Source organism: Rana temporaria, chromosome 2 (assembly GCF_905171775.1).
Source record: "Rana temporaria chromosome 2, aRanTem1.1, whole genome shotgun sequence".
NCBI classification, from domain to species: domain Eukaryota; kingdom Metazoa; phylum Chordata; class Amphibia; order Anura; family Ranidae; genus Rana; species Rana temporaria.
The window spans coordinates 535,816,886-535,836,726 of NC_053490.1; the positions used below are offsets into that span (position 1 = coordinate 535,816,886).

General features: G+C 48.6%; 1 protein-coding gene across 2 annotated transcripts in view; it reads left to right on the forward strand.

Annotated features, from left to right (window-relative positions):
- The first annotated feature begins 1,054 nt into the window (after positions 1–1,054).
- Positions 1,055–19,841, forward strand: part of LOC120928091 (retinol dehydrogenase 7-like) — a 33,686-nt gene continuing 14,899 nt past the window's right edge. Inside the window, exons 1-4 of one of the 2 annotated variants that reach the window (XM_040339186.1) lie at positions 1,055–1,207; positions 9,398–9,402; positions 13,518–13,847; positions 18,732–18,990. In XM_040339186.1, coding sequence (XP_040195120.1) covers positions 13,526–13,847; positions 18,732–18,990 — 581 coding nt within the window. In that variant the 5' untranslated portion in view covers positions 1,055–1,207; positions 9,398–9,402; positions 13,518–13,525. The remainder of the gene's footprint in view (positions 1,208–9,397; positions 9,403–13,517; positions 13,848–18,731; positions 18,991–19,841) is intronic. The other variant, XM_040339187.1, reaches the window with a different exon arrangement.

Consider the following 19,841-nt stretch of genomic DNA (forward strand, 5'->3'; position numbering starts at 1 on the left):
TCATTGCACTATACATGTATACAGTATAGAGGTATAAAGAGGACCTGTCATTGCACTATACATGTATATAGAAGTATAAAGAGGACCTGTCATGGCCCTATACATAGGAGTGTAAAAGGACATGTCAGGGCTCAATACATGTATGTTTGAATATTTACGTTGTTTGCGTAAGTCGTCCGTGAATGGGGCTGGACGCCATTTACGTTCACGTCGAAACCAATGACGTCCTTGCGATGTCATTTCGAGCAATGCACCATGGGATATTTTTCGGACGGCGCATGCGCAGTACGTTCGGCGCGGGAACACGCTTAATTTAAATGCTAAACGCCCCCTACCCGCCTAATTTGAATTAGGCGGGCTTGCGCCGGGTGATTTACGCTACGCCTCCGCAACTTTACAGGCAAGTGCTTTGTGAATCAAGCACTTGCCCGTAAAACTTGCGGCGGCGTAACGTAAATGACATGCGTTACGCCGCCGCAGAGATACGCCGGTTCTACGAGAATCTGGCCCTAAATGTCAAACATGTTTTTTTTTTGCATTCAGCTGAAGCTTTGATTTTTATTTTATGTATTTATTAATATAGGTATTTATATAATGCTTATAATTGAAATATAGTATTCAGATCATTCCGCTCAGGGAGTTTACAATCTAAGGTCTCACACACAAGGGCCAATTTTTGGAAAGCACCCAACTAACATTCCAGCACGGCTCTGGAACGTGGAGGAAACCCGCACAAAGCATGCATGCAAATGTTTAAGCAGAAAGTGTCCTGACCAGGACTTGAACTAGGGGACCCCAGTGCTGCAGGGCAGAATTGCTAACCACTAAGCCCCCCTGTAAAGTCACTAAAAGCAATGAAAACCCCTCAGCATGAACACGGAAGTGCTGGGTGAAGGCCAGTCAAAGGGTCAAAGCAGGACACAGAATATACGTCCAACCCACAGCATACTTGTGTTCCAAGTCCTTGTGAATCTGTATGACGATGGCGCTTTATATGTTTTTTTTGTTTTTTTCGTCCAAAGTAAATGCAGTCTGGCCGCTTCCAGCTCCCCCACCCCTCACTGCTGGGCAGGCAGTTTGTGTTTTCCCAACAAGGACAGAATTTCCCTTCTGGAGGGACGCAGCACCAATCCTTCTGTTGGAGGCGCCACGTCGCTCGTGAGGCTCAGGAATCCTCTTCTTCTTACACACCTGTACAGGTGACCAGGTATGGAGTTCTACTTTGTAAGCTTTCGTCTTCAGATCTTCTGAGTATAAATACTGAGCAATACGTCTGTTTAGTTTGCTTTGCCTGAAATGACATCAGTGGGGCAGATTCATCAAGAGATACGACGGCGGATCTCCTGATCCGCCGTCGTATCTCTGAGATCCGCCGTCGTATCTGTGAGAGCCGACGGTCGGATCTATGAGGCTGATTCATAGAATCAGTTCCCCATAGATCTCCCTTAGATCCGACTGGTGTAAGTGACTTACACCAGTCGAATCTCAGGCTGCAATCTACCGCCGGCCGCTAGGTGTCGTCGCTTTTTTTTACGCGTCGGATATGCAAATGAGTAGAACCGCCGATTCAAGTCCGTACGCCCGCCCGTCGCTTTTTTTAACGTCGTTTGTGTTCGGCTTTTTCCGGCGGATAGCTACCCCTGCTATATGAGGGGTAGCTAATGTTAAGTATGGCCGTCGTTCCCGCGCAGAGATTCAAATTTTTACGTCGTTTGCGTAAGTCGATCGGGAATACGGATGGCCGCAATTGACGTACCCGCCGCTAACAATGACGTCCTAGCGACGTCATTTGGAGCATGCGCACTGGGAAATTTCGCCGGCGGCACATGCGCAGTTAAATCGGCGCGAGAACGCGCCTGATTTAAATTGTACACTCCCCCTAGCCGTGGAATTTGCATTCCGCCGGGGGAGTTACGATCCGACGATGCAATTTTCGAGGTAAGTGCTTGATGAATACTGCACTAGCCTCGCTAAATTGCACCGGCGTATCGTAAAACACGTAGATCGAGTGGATCTAAAGATCCGCTGATCTACATGAATCTGGCCCAGTAAGTGTATAGGGAATTGGAGGGATGCTAAAGTGGACTTTGATGGTACCGTATGTGTAACTGATTACCAGTCATGGTTATAGAATAAATTATGTTGTGATAACTAGGGTTTTCTCTATACCAGTTTTTTAAGACCGAGTACAAGTACCGATACTTTTTTTCAAGTACTCGCTGATACCGAATACCGAAACTTTTTTTTTAATGTCATGTGTCAGTGTTTTTATTTTATTTTACAATTCCAATTTTTCACTATTTTTTGTTTTTTATACAATGCTTTCTTGAGGGGGGATGGATGTGTCAGTGTGATTTTTATTTTAATATGTATTATTTTTTACAATTAATTATTTTTATTATTTATTGCTATTTTTTCTTTCTTAGCCCTGTTGGGGGGCTTTGATGAGATATCAGGGGTCTTAACAGACCTCTGACATCTCCCCTTTGAGACAAAGAAAGGGACCAATGACACAGATTCCCCAGTCCCTTTCTCAGCTGCACTGGAAATGAATGGACAGGAGACAGCGGCTCCTCTCCATTCATAAACTGAAGCATTGTAAACACAGGTTACGATGCTCAGTTATATGAATGGACAGAGTCAGTGATCACTGACTCTGTTCATTCAGAAAAGGTAGGAGCCGGGTTTAGCGGCTCCTACCGCCGCTCTCCATCCTGACAGAGGGGGTGGAGGAGGACATGAAGGGGGACACAGAGCACGGAGGGGGGACACGGAACATGGAGGGGGGAGAGCAGAACGGAGGACAGCTGCGGCACGGCACGGAGGGGGAGAACAGAACGGAGGACAGCTGCGGCACGCACGGATGGAGTAAACAGACGGGCAGCGGCACGGAGGGGGGACACAGGAGCATGGAGGAAGAGAGCAGACGGGCAGCGGAACGGAGGGGAGACACGGAGCATGGAGGGAGAGAGCAGACGGGCAGCGGCACGGAGGGGGGGACACGGAGCATGGAGGGAGAGAGCAGAACGGATGGGGGAACTGGAGATGGATACAGGGAAAGTCAGGTATCGGGTAAAGTATCGGAGCATTTTCCCCGAGTACAAGTACTCGGGGAAATGCTTGGTATCGGTCCCGATACCGATACTAGTGTCGGTATTGGGACAACCCTAGTGACAACCATGCAATAACTCATATTTTACATTCTATTGTTGCCAATAAAACAGTATAATGTATAGAGGCTCTACATGTTTCGCATTTTTTTTTCGTACTATCGGCTTCCTCAGGAGCTTTACACAAATATAAATTTGTTGGATGGTACATATGGATTTTTGTCACATGACTATAAATAGAAAGAAAATGATTAGTATTATTTTACAATGTGGTTATAATCAATACATTTCATATAAAAGCAAGCATCCATTCCATGGGCCATACCCAGTCCCACCCCAAAATCTCACCATAAAGGGGGAAAGCCGCTCCATAAAGGCCCCTGGGAACCGGATCAAAGGGTGACCCACAGGGCTGGACTGGGACAAAAATTTGGCCCTGAACTTCATCCAGACTGGCCCACATTGACAGGTCTCTCCCACAGCGGCCGGACGTCTCACGCTTAGTTTTTGGCCTTGCACGGTACCTCACATTTGTCGTCTAGGGGAAGAAAGTCTGAAAGAACTCCAATGTCCACCCAAGATGTAAAACCTCTAACTGTCAGGTTTTATTCTTTTGCTGAAAACTTGTGAAGAAGGTAGAAGGATGAAGGGGGAAGGGTACATGATACAGATCACTGGGGAAAAAGGGTGCAACGGTGAGAGAGAGAGGGGGTGCAACGGCGAGAGAGTGCAACGGCAAGAGAGAGAGAGAGGTTGCAACAGTGAGAGAGAGAGAGGTTGCAACAGTGAGAGAGGTTGCAATGGTGAGAGAGAGAGAGAGAGAGAGAGAGAAAAAGAGAGAGGATGCAACGGTGAGAGAGAGAGAGGGTGCAACGGTGAGAGAGAGAGAGAGAGAGGGTGCAACGGTGAGAGAGAGAGAGAGGGTGCAACGGCGAGAGCAGAGGCGTTTCTACTGAAACTGCGCCCCTGTCAAAACATTTGAAACCCATCTTTCAGATAACCATAACAAAAAAAAATACCCAAAATTGCAGTAATATCAGCACCCATAATTGCGGCCTTATCATCACCCATAAATATGACCTAACCAGCACCCATAAATGCGGCAATATCAGCACCCATAAATGTGGCAATATCAGCACCCATAAATGTGGCAATATCAGCACCCATAAATGCGATAATATCAGCACCCATGAATGTGGCAAAATCAGCACCCATGAATGTGGCAAAATCAGCACCCATAAATGTGGCAATATCAGCACCCATAAATGCTATAATATCAGCACCCTTAAATGCCGCAATATCAGCACCCATAAATGTGGCAATATCAGCACCCATAAATGCGATAATATCAGCACCCTTAAATGCCGCAATATCAGCACCCATAAATGCCGCAATATCAGCACCCATAAATGCCGCAATATCAGCACCCATAAATGTGGCAATATCAGCACCCATAAATGCAGCAATATCAGCACCCTTAAATGCAGTAATATCAGCACCCATAAATGCGGTAATATCAGCACCCATAAATGCGGTAATATCAGCACCCATAAATGTGGCAATATCAGCACCCATAAATGCGGTAATATCAGCACCCATAAATGCGGTAATATCAGCACCCATAAATGCGGTAATATCAGCACCCTTAAATGCGGTAATATCAGCACCCATAAATGCGGTAATATCAGCACCCATAAATGCGGTAATATCAGCACCCATAAATGCGGTAATATCAGCACCCATAAATGCGGTAATATCAGCACCCTTAAATGCGGTAATATCAGCACCCATAAATGCAGTAATATCAGCACCCTTAAATGCGGTAATATCAGCACCCATAAATGCGGTAATATCAGCACCCATAAATGCGGTAATATCAGCACCCATAAATGCAGAGGAAGCAAAAATGTATATAGAAGAACCGGGACGGCCGCACTCCAAAAACAAAAATGTGTTCCTTTTTAATAAAAACTGGTCACAACATGGATATGTCACAGCAAAAAAATCAGGAAAAGGGCTAACGCGTTTCACACTCTCATACAGTGCTTATTCATAGCTAAATGCAGAGGAATCATGCGGTGTATCATGGGCACAGCACTGGGCAGAAAGGCAGAGTGGAATGGAACATCAGAGACAGTGACTGCACGCAGTGGTACACATACAGGTCACACTCACTGGCACTGTGATGGTCAGGGACACGCAGCAGTGCAGGGGATGTTTCCTTGTAATGGATACAGTCCTCTGCCAATGCTGCGCCAGTGCCTCTGACACTGTACAGAGGGAGAGAGGGAGTAGGATCACCAGCGGCTCTGTCTGCTTAGCACACACGCACAATCGCACATGACGATGACTTTAAGGCCTCTTTCACACTGGGGCGGTGGGGGCATCGGCAGTAAAGCGCCGCTATTTTTAGCGGCATTATTCAGCCGATAGCGGGGTGCTTTTAATGGCCGCAAAGCGCCGCTTTGATTTCAATGGGCAGGGGCGCTTTAGGAGCCGCTCCTTCAGCGCCTCAAAGATGCTGCTTGCAGGAAATTTTTTAATGTCCTGCCAGCGCACCGCTCCAGTGTGAAAGCACTTGGGCTTTCACACTGGAGTGAATGTATCCACTCTTTCAGGGCGCTCTGCAGACGCTATTTTTTGCGTTATAGCGCCTGCAAAGCGCCTCAGTGTGAAAGGGGTCTTAGACTACTTTCACACTGAGGTACTTTGCAAGCGCTACAAAATAGCGCCTGCAAAATGCCCTGAAAGAGCCTCTTTTCTCACTCCAATGCGAAAGCTTTCACACTGGAGCGGTGCGCTGGCAGGATGCGCAAAAAAGTCCAGCTAGCTGCATCTTTGAGGCCCTGTAGGAACAGTGTATACACTGCTTCTAAAGCGCCCCTGCCCATTGAAATGGGCAGCGGCGCTGAACCGCCAGCAAAGCACTGCTGCGGGCGTTTTTTTTTTTATCCTTTTGGACCGCTAGCATTGTGCTGGCAGGACGCTCAAAAAAGTCTTTGAGGCGCCCTGCTAGCGGCCGAATAGCGCCGCAAAAACTACAGTAAAGCGCTGCTAAAATAGCGACACTTTACTGCCGACGGCGCAACGCCCCAGTGTGAAAGTAGCCTAAGTCACATGCCCCTCCCCCCGTCCTCTCTGAGATTATTATGCAGATTTCAATTTTATTGCAAGGGCAGCAAAGGTAAGTGACTGAGAGAGAAGGGGGGTGCAGATATGGGACACTGGGATGGGAGCACAGGGGGACACTGGGATGGGGGAGGGGAGTACGGAGGGGGGGGCACTGGGATGGGAGCACAGGGGGGACACTGGGATAGGGGAGGGGAGTACGGGGGGGGACACTGGGCTAGGGGAGGGGAGTACGGGGGGGGGACACTGGGATGAGGGAGGGGGGACACTGGGATGGGGGAGGCGAGCACGGGGGGGGACACTGGGATGGGGGAGGAGATCACAAGGGGGACACTGGGATGGGGGAGGAGATCACAGGGGGGACACTGGGATGGGGGAGGAGATCACAGGGGGGACACTGGGATGAGGGAGGGGAGTACAGGGGGGACACTGGGATGTGGGAGGAGATCACAGGGGGGACACTGGAATGAGGGAGGGCAGTACAGGGGGGACACTGGGATGGGGGAGGAGATCACAGGGGGGACACTGGGATGAGGGAGGGGAGTACGGGGGGACACTGGGATGAGGGAGGGGAGTACAGGGGGGACACTGGGAGGGGGAGGGGAGTACAGGGGGGACACTGGGAGGGGGAGGGGAGTACAGGGGGACACTGTGATGAGGGAGGGGAGTACAGGGGGGACACTGGGATGGGGGAGGGGAGTACAGGGGGGGACACTGGGATAGGGGAGGGGAGTACAGGGTGGGGGGACACTGGGATGGGAGCACAGGGGGGACACTGGGATGAGGGAGGGGAGTACAGGGGGGACACTGGGATGGGGGAGGGGAGTACAGGGGGGGACACTGGGGTGGGAGCACAGGGGGACACTGGGATGAGGGAGGGGAGTACAGGGGGGACACTGGGATGGGGGAGGAGATCACAGGGGGGACACTGGGAGGGGGGAGGGGCGTACAGGGGGGACACTGTGATGAGGGAGGGGAGTACAGGGGGACACTGGGATGGGGGAGGGGAGTACAGGGGGGACACTGGGATGGGGGAGGGGAGTACAGGGGGGACACTGGGATGGGGGAGGGGAGTACAGGGGGGACACTGGGATGAGGGAGGAGATCACAGGGGGGACACTGGGATGAGGGAGGGGAGTACAGGGGGGGGGGCACTGGGTGGGATCAGGTGATGGAGAACTTTTTATACAGAAACATAGAGCATGTCTATTTCTTCACCTTGTGCTCCAGCCTTCAGTTCTCCTCTGCGGCTCTCTCCCCGGCCCTCACTCGTGACCCTGCAGACATTGTGGGCTGTCCTGGCGCCGCGCGGGACGATGGAACATGTCCCGACGTTTGTTTCTCCTGCTCGGCTCCTCCCCTTGGACACATGATCAGTGATGCTGCTCACTGATTAGCTAGGTAAGGGAAGTGCGGTGGCGAGTATGGCGGCCGCAACCCGGCGCCGGCCCACGGCTGCTTTTAACCACTGCAGCCAGTGTTACTCTGAAGCTATGCAAAAGCAGCCCCAGGGAACTCAATGCAGCCGACACAATTGAAAAGAGCGGCGGCCGCGGCGGCGGCGATGGCGGCCGCAGCTACGGCCCGCCGCTGATTGTGTTTGATTGATGATTGACAGGCATATAAATACAGCAGGCAAAAGCAAGCGGCCTACCGGGAATTTTCCCGCTATCCCGGTAGGCCAGTCCGGCCCTGCACCACTCCCTCCTGAGTGGGTATTGCTCACCCGGATAGACCCCTCTCACCTAGCCTAGCAGCCAGGATGAAGCACGAACCAGTTCAATAACAGTCTCTGCCACAGACTGATTGGAAACAAATTGAACAGTCCGGAATCCTCTGCCACAGGATGTAATACCCGAACTTCTAGCCGTACAGTTAAAGAACCTTTAGGCCGACCCGGCGAACTGTAGGACAACTTGAGTCGTGGATCCTTCCTTAATAAGGTCACCAGGCCTATCCTGAGACATAAGCCTCCTGCTTGGTCTCCTCCAGGGCAGGTCCTCCCCTGGTTTCCTTTATTAAGAATAGCTTCCTTCGCTTAGATCAGTGGTTCTCAACCTGGGGGTCGGGACCCCCTTGGGGGTCGAATGGGGATTTGCCAGGGGTCACCGAATCCTGGGCTGTTCCTGAAGCCTGCATCGCTCTCCCAGCCTTTTTGCGGTCACCCAGCAGGGCTGTCCCTGGAGCCTGTGGCTGTCCAGCAGGGCTGTTCCTGGGGCCCGCGGCCGCCCACTCAGCCTCTTCACAGCCGCCCATTCAGTTCACGGCATTGGCTGGGGAACAGAAACTAGATGTCAGCTGACTGGTGAGGAATGTGAAATGGGAGGAGCTGGAGACCCTATCTCCTGATTTTGGCATAGGTGTCACTGCTACGAGATACCACAAAGTCGGAGACACAGTAAGTAACACAACCTGTGATTATAGTTGCCATTAAAAGTCCCCACTACAGTTTTCAGATCAGCAGATGACCTTGATCAAGAGCACCTAAGTCGGCTGATCAGAACTCCCCGCCATCACTGCCACTCATCCCAACTCCCTGCCAGCACTGCCACTCGTCCCAACTCCCTGCCAGCACTGCCACTCGTCCCAACTCCCTGCCAGCACTGCCACTCATCCCAACTCCCCACCAGCACTGCCACTCATCCCAACTCCCCGCCAGCACTGCCACTCATCCCAACTCCCCACCAGCACTGCCACTCATCCCAACTCCCCGCCAGCACTGCCTCTCATCCTATTGCCTTGCCTTGGGTGCGGACAACCCACGCTCCGAAAATAATTTTACTGTTGGGGTACCCACAATTTGGGAAATTTTATCAAGGGGTCACGGCACTAGAAAGGTTGAGAACCACTGGCTTAGATGGACAGCTTGAGATCCCTCTTGACTCGTAGGCCCCAGTCAGCATAACTGGGCCTATTGATAGAGATGCAAACTCGGGCCAACGTGGTCCCGGGGCTGGAAATCACGCAACACATACCTTGTTCCAGGAGGGCCACGAGGCGAAGGACCCCAAAAAATGGCGTCTTCCCCTTAGGTATCCCTTCCTGGCATGCAAAGTGGGGGCACCACTCCCACTGGGCTGTTCCTGAGAAAAGATACTCAATGATCTATGGCTTGCCCGTGTTACAACACTGGCCTGTGTGGGTATCGTCACCTACAGGCAACGGTGGGAAAATGCTATCAGGCACAGCCACTGCCAGGAGAGAGGCTAATTTAGTATAAATCATACAGTCTGAGCCATATTATCAGCTCAGACACCCACTAAATTTAACATAGCGTCCAGTCATTTGGGAGCAGGGCGCTACACTTATATATATTGGCCCAGATTCAAGAAGCAATTGCGCCTGTGTAACCATAGGTTATGCAGCGCAATTGCTTACTTGCTCCGGCGTTACGAATGCTCCTGATTCAGGAACATTGTAACGCCGACTGCAGCCTAAAATCTGCGTGGCATAAGGCGGCTCTTATGCCACGCTGATTTTAGGCTGCATTCTTGCGTTGACCGCTAGGGGGCGCTCCCATTTTGATCAGCATATAGTATGCAAATTGCATACTAACACCGATTCACAATTGTTGCGCGGGCCCTGCGTACGCAAGTTACGTCGTTTCCGTACGGCGTGCTTAGCGTAAGGCTGCTCCTGCTAATAGCAGGCGCAGCCAATGCTAAGGATACCCGTCGTCCCCGGTCGCGAAATTTGAAATCTACGTCGTTTGCGTAAGTGATTCGTGAATGGCGCTGGACGCCATTCACGTTCACTTTGAAGAAAATGACGTCCTTGCGACGTCATTTGCCGCAATGCACGTCGGGAAAGTTTCCCGACGTAGTATGCGCTCTACGCTCGGCGCAGGAGCGCCCCTAATTTAAATGATTCCTGCCCCCGGCGGGATCATTTACATTGCGCGCGCTTACGCAGGGCAATTTTGCCGGCGCGCCCTCGCAATTTACGGAGCTACTGCTCCGTGAATCGAGGGCAGCGCAAAATATTTGCGGGGGCGCAGGGCAAAATCGTTGCCCTGCGCCTCTGCAAATAGAGCGCAAATGTACCTGAATCTGGGCCATTAGGTAAAAATTAAGAATAGTTATATACCATCCAGGAAAGACGTCTTTGTAATCCCATGGGCATCAAAGATAATAGAAGAGACCCCTCTGGGTACAGGGAGGTCTAAAGAGAATTAAATTGGGATTTAGATGGTCCCTATTTAAAACTATAGCCAGAATCAAAGATCTTACCATCAGGGATAAATGTCTACCTTAATATTCAGTGTATGAAACCAGAGTGCAATGCGGTCAGCTTAAAGGGGTTGTAAAGGCATACCTCCTATCAAGTTCTCATCCTCCAGGTTCAAATATGTATTCATTTATGCATTGTTATTTGTTATTTATTCATTTATAAAAAATGTTACATTTTACAATGTGTTGTATACCTTTTGAAAATAAAATATTTTAAAAGAAATGTGCTATGGAACACCAGCTTTCTGCAGACAAGATCCTGCCTAAATGTATGTGCTTGTGTGGCAGGGCAGGAGATCTCAGCTTTCATTGCTGCAGTTTAAAGTGGAGGTTCACCCAAAAAGTACATTTTTAACATTAGATTGAGGCTCGTTTGGCAAGGGGAATCGGGTGTTTTTTTTTTAAATTGAAGCCGTACTTACCGTTTTAGAGAGCGATCTTCTCCGCCGCTTCCGGGTATGATCTTCGGGACTGGGCGTTCCTATTTGATTGACAGGCTTCCGACGGTCGCATACATCGTGTCGCGATTTTCTGAAAGTAGCCGAACGTCGGTGCGCAGGCGCTGTATAGAGCCGCACCGACGTTCAGCTTCTTTTGGCTACTCGTGACGCGATGTATGCGAACTTCGGAAGACTGTCAATCAAGAAGGAACGCCCAGTCCCGAAGAACATACCCGGAAGCGGCGGAGAAGATCGCTCTCTAAAACGGGGGCTGCCGCGTATTGAGAAGCGGGGGGGGGGGGGGGGGGGGGACGCTTTACAAAAAAAGATATATATTTAATTTTTTTTAAAAAAGGGGGGTTGCCATTCTAGGGCCCTGGGGGCCTCTGGATCCTTTAATAAAAAATAAATAAATAATAATAAATAATAATATATAAACAAAAATAAAAAAATAAACATTTATAAAAAAAAAGGGGTGGACCTTTGAGCCCATTAATAAATATATATATATATATAAATAATAATAAAAAATAATAATAATTACAAAAAAAAGGGGGGTTGCCATCCGGGGCCCTGGGGACCTCTGGGCCCTTTATTAATAATATATATATATACAGTGAGGAAAATAAGTATTTGAACACCCTGCTATTTTGCAAGTTCTCCCACTTGGAAATCATGGAGGGGTCTGAAATTGTTATCGTAGGTGCATGTCCACTGTGAGAGACATAATAAAAAAAAAAATCCAGAAATCACAATGTATGATTTTTTTAACTATTTATTTGTATGATACAGCTGCAAATAAGTATTTGAACACCTGAGAAAATCAATGTTAATATTTGGTACAGTAGCCTTTGTTTGCAATTACAGCGGTCAAACGTTTCTTGTAGTTTTTCACCAGGTTTGCACACACTGGAGGAGGGATTTTGGCCCACTCCTCCACACAGATCTTCTCTAGATCAGTCAGGTTTCTGGGCTGTCGCTGAGAAACACAGAGTTTGAGCTCCCTCCAAAGATTCTCTATTGGGTTTAGGTCTGGAGACTGGCTAGGCCACGCCAGAACCTTGATATGCTTCTTACAGAGCCACTCCTTGGTTATCCTGGCTGTGTGCTTCGGGTCATTGTCATGTTGGAAGACCCAGCCTCGATCCATCTTCAAAGCTCTAACTGAGGGAAGGAGGTTGTTGCCCAAAATCTCGCAATACATGGCCCCGGTCATCCTCTCCTTAATACAGTGCAGTCGCCCTGTCCCATGTGCAGAAAAACACCCCCAAAGCATGATGCTACCACCCCCATGCTTCACAGTAGGGGTGGTGTTCTTGGGATGGTACTCATCATTCTTCTTCCTCCAAACACGGTTAGTGGAATTATGACCAAAAAGTTCTATTTTGGTCTCATCTGACCACATGACTTTCTCCCATGACTCCTCTGGATCATCCAAATGGTCATTGGCAAACTTAAGACGGGCCTTGACATGGGCTGGTTTAAGCAGGGGAACCTTCCGTGCCATGCATGATTTCAAACCATGACGTCTTAGTGTATTACCAACAGTAACCTTGGAAACGGTGGTCCCAGCTCTTTTCAGGTCATTGACCAGCTCCTCCCGTGTAGTCCTGGGCTGATTTCTCACCTTTCTTAGGATCATTGAGACCCCACGAGGTGAGATTTTGCATGGAGCCCCAGTCCAAGGGAGATTGACAGTCATGTTTAGCTTCTTCCATTTTCTAATGATTGCTCCAACAGTGGACCTTTTTTCACCAAGCTGCTTGGCAATTTCCCCATAGCCCTTTCCAGCCTTGTGGAGGTGTACAATTTTGTCTCTAGTGTCTTTGGACAGCTCTTTGGTCTTGGCCATGTTAGTAGTTGGATTCTTACTGATTGTATGGGGTGGACAGGTGTCTTTATGCAGCTAATGACCTCAAACAGGTGCATCTAATTTAGGATAATAAATGGAGTGGAGGTGGACATTTTAAAGGCAGACTAACAGGTCTTTGAGGGTCAGAATTCTAGCTGATAGACAGGTGTTCAAATACTTATTTGCAGCTGTATCATACAAATATATAGTTAAAAAATCATAAATTGTGATTTCTGGATTTTTTTTTTATTATTATGTCTCTCACAGTGGACATGCACCTACGATGACAATTTCAGACCCCTCCATGATTTCCAAGTGGGAGAACTTGCAAAATAGCAGGGTGTTCAAATACTTATTTTCCTCACTGTATATATATATATATATATATATATATATATATATATATATATATATATATATATATATATATATATATACAGTATATAAAGAATAAAAGAAATAAAAAAATATAAAAAAAAATATATTAAAAAAAAGAAAAAAAAGGGGGGTTGCTATTGGGGGCCCTGTTGGCCTCCGGGCCCCTGGGAACCTCCGAACCTCTTTTTTTTTTAAAGGGGGTTGCCATCTGGGCCCCTTACAGGTGTACTGCCTGTACCCCCCTGATGGCGGCCCTGCTTACAGTGCTAGCATTTGAAAAATGCATTTCATGATGTATAAATGATTACTTACATAGTTGCATTAATTTGCTACTTTTGTATCATCCTGGAGTTCTCAGTTACAACAATGTATTTTATTACAGAACAAATGTGCATCCTGTGGCTCCCCCTGCTGGTGGCGTTGGGGTTGATTCTCCTGTACAGGTGGTACCGGCAGAGCCAGATACTGGAGAATCTCACCGACAAATATGTCTTCATCACCGGATGTGATTCTGGATTTGGGAACTTGGTGGCTAAGCAGCTGGACAATCGTGGGATGAAGGTCCTGGCTGCTTGTCTGACGCAAATAGGTGCTGAAAATCTGAAGAAGGAGACCTCCAGCCGACTGAGGACAAGAATCCTGGATATCAGCGACAGCAAAAGTGTCAGCTCCGCCGCCGAATGGATATCAAACATTGTTGGAAATGAAGGTAGTTTTTTTTTTCTCCCATAAATGCTTTACAAAAAACGGATCCATTTCTAGTCTTATTCTTTTTTTTCTATTAACAAGAAGGCACTGTGGTATATTTAATGCAGCGTTCCAAGCTGACCGGTGCTGCACTGCAATCAGGGGCCAAACACTTTTAGACCCTTTTCAGCAGAAAAAAAAGGGCATTGACGGGGCCGCGGTCTCCGTGTAAGGATGACTTAAGTGCTCCTGCTCCTCATTCCAGCATCCGGGTTTTGGCTATTGCATTCTCTGTCTGTGTCCACCTGCTGGGTGATTGATGTGGTCAGTCACCTCTTATAAGCAAGCCAAACGCTCATTCCCTTGCTTGTGATAGTGAATGATACCTGTATTGTTCCTGATCAAGCTCCCTGTCTGTCTGCCCTGCTTTACTAATTTGGATTTCCCTGTGTATGACTTTGGGCCGGATTATTGGACTAATCCTTGAACTCAGGCTGCCTTTTTTACCTGGACTGTCATGGAACTGCACTATCTGTCTGCTAACTGCAAGTATCTCTTGGCTTTGCTCACTTCGCATCTGCCCTGGTGTGGTGGCGAGGCACTATAGCATTGTGTATAAGTCCTGGGGGGCAACCAAGTACCGGTAGGCCTGCTTGCCTTAAGGGAAAGGGGACTGCTATAGGTGAAGTACACAGTAGCCAGCTATAGTGTCTGACCACCTGCGCTGGGGTAGACGTGACACTCCGACTGTGTGACTGGCCGGAGCCGCATGACGTCACTCCGGCGCCAGTCATGGCACTCGCTCGGGAAGAAAAGGCACGGAGGGCCGTTTCTTCATAGCGCATGTGCCGATGACATCATCGGCACACCACAATGTGAATAACTCCTAAACGGCGCACGTTTAGGAGATATTTACAGTGCCTATAGGTAAGCCTTATTCTAGGCTTACCTATAGGTACAAGTTCTAAAAAGGGGTTTACAACCACTTTTAAGTGGTTCAATTTTTTTTTTATTAAATAAAAAATATCTCATACATACATACACAGGGATAGACTGGCCATTGGAACTACAGGGAGTACAGGGAGTTTCCTGGTGGGCCGATGGCTCAGTGGGCCAGCTTCAGTGACAGCAGACCGACACCCCCTCCGCTCCTGTCTCTCCCTCCCCGCAGCGCTCACCTGGGGGGATCAGAGAAGCAGGGGGAGGACCAGAGGAGCATGGGGGACGACAGAGGAGCAGGGGGAAGGGGACAGACAGCTGACTCAACAGCTATGGCCTGGGAGTTTCTCACTTCTGTCTAATATTGTCCCATAAGGGGGGGCACCGAACTGATTATTTTCCCCGGGTGAAATATTGTCTAGCTTTCCCACTGGTACTGCCTATAAAAGTACCAGTACCAGCCGCTCTACTCTAATAAAGCTAGTGAAGGGGGCTTGGGTGGCCGGGGGGGGGGGGGGTGTGGGAGTTGTCCGGCCGCCATGGGAGATACCTGTCAAAGTGGGACAGTCTGGATGAAGTCCAGGGTCAAATTTTTGTCCCAGTCAAGCCCTGTTCATACATACTCTGTGTAATGGTTTTGCACAGAGCAGCCTCGATCTTCCTCTTCTCTGGTCCCCCACTGGTGATTCTGGATGAAGTAAGCGTTCCAGCTCCCCCCCCCATACATGTTACATCCTGGGTGTAGCCTTCCCCTACTGCGGAAGTTCACACCCAGGACGTAACGCGTATAGGGGAGGAGCCAGATATTTTGTTTCGTATACCATCATCAGGACATTTGATCATATCCCTTAAAGCAGGCGTGACCAACCTTTTGAAGAGTGAGGGTTACTTAAGAAACTTGGTAATCGGTCGCGGGCCACAATGAGCGGAGCGGGTGGATGGAATGTCCGTGTCTGCTCTGCTATACTCCCAGCCTAAGGCTGCTTTCACACTGATGTGCTGCGGGTGCAACGCAGTATTCCTTTGGCTTTCCTGCACTTTGCAATAGACTTCTATTATATTCTGCAGGTGTGGTGCACTTTCAGAAAGCTCACCAAACTCGCAGGTGATAACAGAAGTCTATGGCTCAGTGCAGATAACTCACAGGTAAACTAATCTGCATCTGCGGATCAGTTTGAAAGCAGCCCATTAACCACTGCAGAACAGATATGCCTATATATATATATATATATATATATATATATATATATATATATATATATACATACATATACACTGTGGCCCAGATTCTCGTAGGAGATACGACGGCGTATCTCTGAGTCTGAGCCGTCGTATCTTGGCGCCTGACGCTGGCTGCTAGGGGCGTGTACGCTGATTTACGCCTAGAAATATGTAAATCAGCTAGATACGCCAATTCACGAAAGTACGCCCGGCCGTCGCATTACAGATACGCCGTTTATGTTAGGCTTTTCCCGGCGTAAAGTTACCCCTGCTATATGAGGCGTAGATGAGGTGTACCAATGTTAAGTATGGAGGTCGGAACAGCGTTGAATTTTACGTCGTTTGCGTAAGTCGTTCGCGAATAGGGCTGGGCGTCATTTACGTTCACGTCAAAAGCATTGGCTTCTTGCGGGTTAATTTGGAGCATGCACACTGGGATACTTTCACGGCCGGCGCATGCGCCGTTAGTATAAAGCATAATTTACGTGGGGTCACATTAAATTTACATAACACACGCCCACATCTTCCACATTTGAATTAGGCGGGCTTACGCCGGCCTATTTACGCTACGCCGCCGCAACTTTGGTTTAAGCATACTGCACTTGCCTGTCAAAGTTGCGGAGGCGTAACGTAAATAGGATACGTTACGCCCGCACAAAGATGCGCGCTTCTACGTGAATCCGGGCCTGTGACTTTAGTAATAAACTTACCTTTAATATCAGTATTCTATTCCATCCCAGAGCAGGAGGTCTCGGGCCACATGTGGCCCCTGGGCCACTGGTTGGGCACCCCTGCCTTAAAGCAAGGGTGTCAAACTCAATTTCATTGTGGGCCGCATCAGCATTATGATTGCCCTCAAAAGGGCCAGTTGTATCTGTAAGATTAGATGTCCAGCGCATCCCCTCCCCTTACATTAGATGTCAAGAGCCCCCCCACCATCAGAAGTTGAGTCCCTCACCCTCCCTTACATCACAGTGCACCCCCCTTTCCTTATGCTGCTGCTGGGAAGATGGATGCATTGCTTGAAAGCAGAAAGTAAGGGTCTGGAGGAGGATCTGAGGAGGGCTGGAGCTCTCTTGCTGCTGCAGAAGAGGTGCTAGGGCCACATGAAATGACCTGGAGGTAATTTCATAATGTGAGGTGAGCGTCCAGAGAGCACAGGGGGAGGATTGCACGGGCATTTTTTAGTTTGTTATTTTGTATGCAAAAAGGTGGAAGATTCTTGGACTGTTCTCAGTATCTTCTTTTGAACTACATGGACACTCTGCGCTGATTATATACAGTGGAACCTCATCATTTGTTCCAGAGGAATGCTTGCAATCCAAAGCACTCGTATATCAAAGCGAGTTTCCCCATAGAAGTCAGTGGAAACTCAGATCATTTCCTTCCACAGTGACTGCTATTGTATGCAGTACTGCATGTGGCCAGAAGTGGGGGGGGTGCCGGAGACACTCAGAAACACTTGGAGACTCTCGGAGACACTCGGAAACACTTGGAGACCGCTCGGATGCATTTGGAGACACTCGGGAACGGAGCAGCTCTGAGTGCATCCGAGTGTCACCGGCACCCCCCCGGACCTCTGAGCAAATGCGGTACTGCACACCCCATTGGCTTGAATCCTGCTTGTCTCGGTCGCAAACCGAGTCAGAATTAAAAAAAAATAAAATAATAGCTCGTATTACGAAACGCTCGTAAACCGCGTTACTCGATATCCGAGGTATTACTGTATATTATTTCAAGTGATTTATTAACACAGTTCATGTATATACTGTATGTGATATTTATTGCTGTTTGATATTTTGAACTTGCGCTTTATTTTACTGATAGGCGTGTGGCGCTGCACTAAGATTTGTTTTAAGATTATAGGGCCATATTCACAGCTGAGATACTCCGTCGTATCTCAGAGTATCTATGCGACTGATTCATAGAATCAGTTACGCATAGATAGCCCTTAGATCCGACAAGTGTAATTGTTTTACACTGTCGGATCTTAGGATGCAATACCGCCGCCTCCGCTGGGTGGAGTTTGCGTCGTATTCCAGAAGCGGTTATGCAAACTAGCAGTTACGGCGATCCACGACGGATTTTCGCGTTCGGTACGTCGTCGCTAGTATAGTTTCCCGTTGCAATTTTAGTCGTCGTTTGACCTGCCCTAACTTTAGTCAGCACACGTATGTGCTGTTTAAAGTATGGCCGTCGTTCCCGCGTCGAAATGTAAAAAAATGTTTGTCTTGCGTAAAACGTCCGGGAATACGAAAGTACGTTACGCACGTCGTCGCCGTTCGAAAAAATTACGTCACTTCGCGCAAAGCACGGCGGGAATTTCAAAACGGAGCATGCGCAGTAGGTCCGGCGCGGGAGCGCGCCTAATTTAAATGGCACACGCCCCTTTGAATTACGTGGGCTTATGCCGGAGGCTGCCAGCGTAAGTTTTCACGCAAGTGCTTGGTGAATCAGGCACTTGCGATGAAAAACTTGCGGCGGTGTAACCTATCTACGGTACGTTACGCCGCCGCTATTCTACGTGAATCTGACCCATAGTGAGTGAGGTGAACGCACTTTACAGTACAAGCAGCAACGTATTTGTGTTGATTGATTTTGTTATTTGTACATTTATTTTAGTGATAGGAGGTTGCGTGGATTTATTTGTATTTCTTTAGAAACATTCTTATTGCTAAAGAGTTACAAAGTGTTTTGATAGTTTGCTGATTTCAGTACTGACCTTACTCTGTCTCGTGGCTCTCAGGGCTTTGGGGATTGGTGAACAACGCTGGTTTTACCATCGCTCTGGCTCCAAATGAATGGCAAACAAAAGAAGACTTCTCCAAGGTCCTGAATGTGAATCTTCTCGGGACGATCGATGTCACGGTGCGCTTGCTGCCTCTTGTCAGAAAAGCCCGGGGACGCGTTGTCGTTGTATCCAGTGCCGCTGGGAGATTGGCTTTTGTGGGTGGGGGATATTGTCCTTCAAAGTTCGGCCTGGAGGCTTTCTCAGACAGCCTAAGGTAAGTTCTCTTGATGATTGGTGGTAAAAGGACCAGGACTATTCCATGGGCGTCCGCTGAAATTTTTTCAGGGGGGGGGGGCGTGCTTCGGCAGTGGCGATACAGTCGCATTTTACCCTTTCTTCGACCGCTAGCAGGGGTTAAAAGCGCCCCCACGTTAAAATGTAAAAACACCCCACTGTGCCCCCTGCATCTTTCAATATCTCTTTGGCACTACTGTGTACCCCCTCTCCACAACTGCACCTCTGGACCCCTTTACATTACACAGCACCTCACAGCTCTGGACCCCTTTACATTACACAGCACCTCACAGCTCTGGACCCCTTTACATTACACAGCACCTCACAGCTCCGGACCCCTTTACATTACACAGCACCTCACAGCTCTGGACCCCTTAACATTACACAGCACCCCACAGCTCTGGACCCCTTTACATTACACAGCACCCTGCATCACCGGTCACCCTTTACATTACACAGCACCCTGCATCACCGGTCACCCTTTACATTACACAGCACCCTGCATCACTGGTCCCCTTTACATTACACAGCACCCATTTTCCTTGACTGAAACACTACACTATATTGACAGTATATTTATTTCAGGTCTAAAAGAGGAACCTTTTGGAATGAGGGACAAATGGATTTGATTCCAGAAGAGGGACAGGCACTCTAAATAAGGGACAACTAGAAACTTTGCCGTAGGCTACAACTCTGTGTTGTGTTTGCTCTGCGTTTCCAGACTTGCTAAAAACACATCAGAAAATAGTCTAGTGTTTACCTGTGGCAACAGATGTTGGAACAAACAAAGCACAGGCCTGGTAAACAATATAAAACGGCACTCCCCTCCCT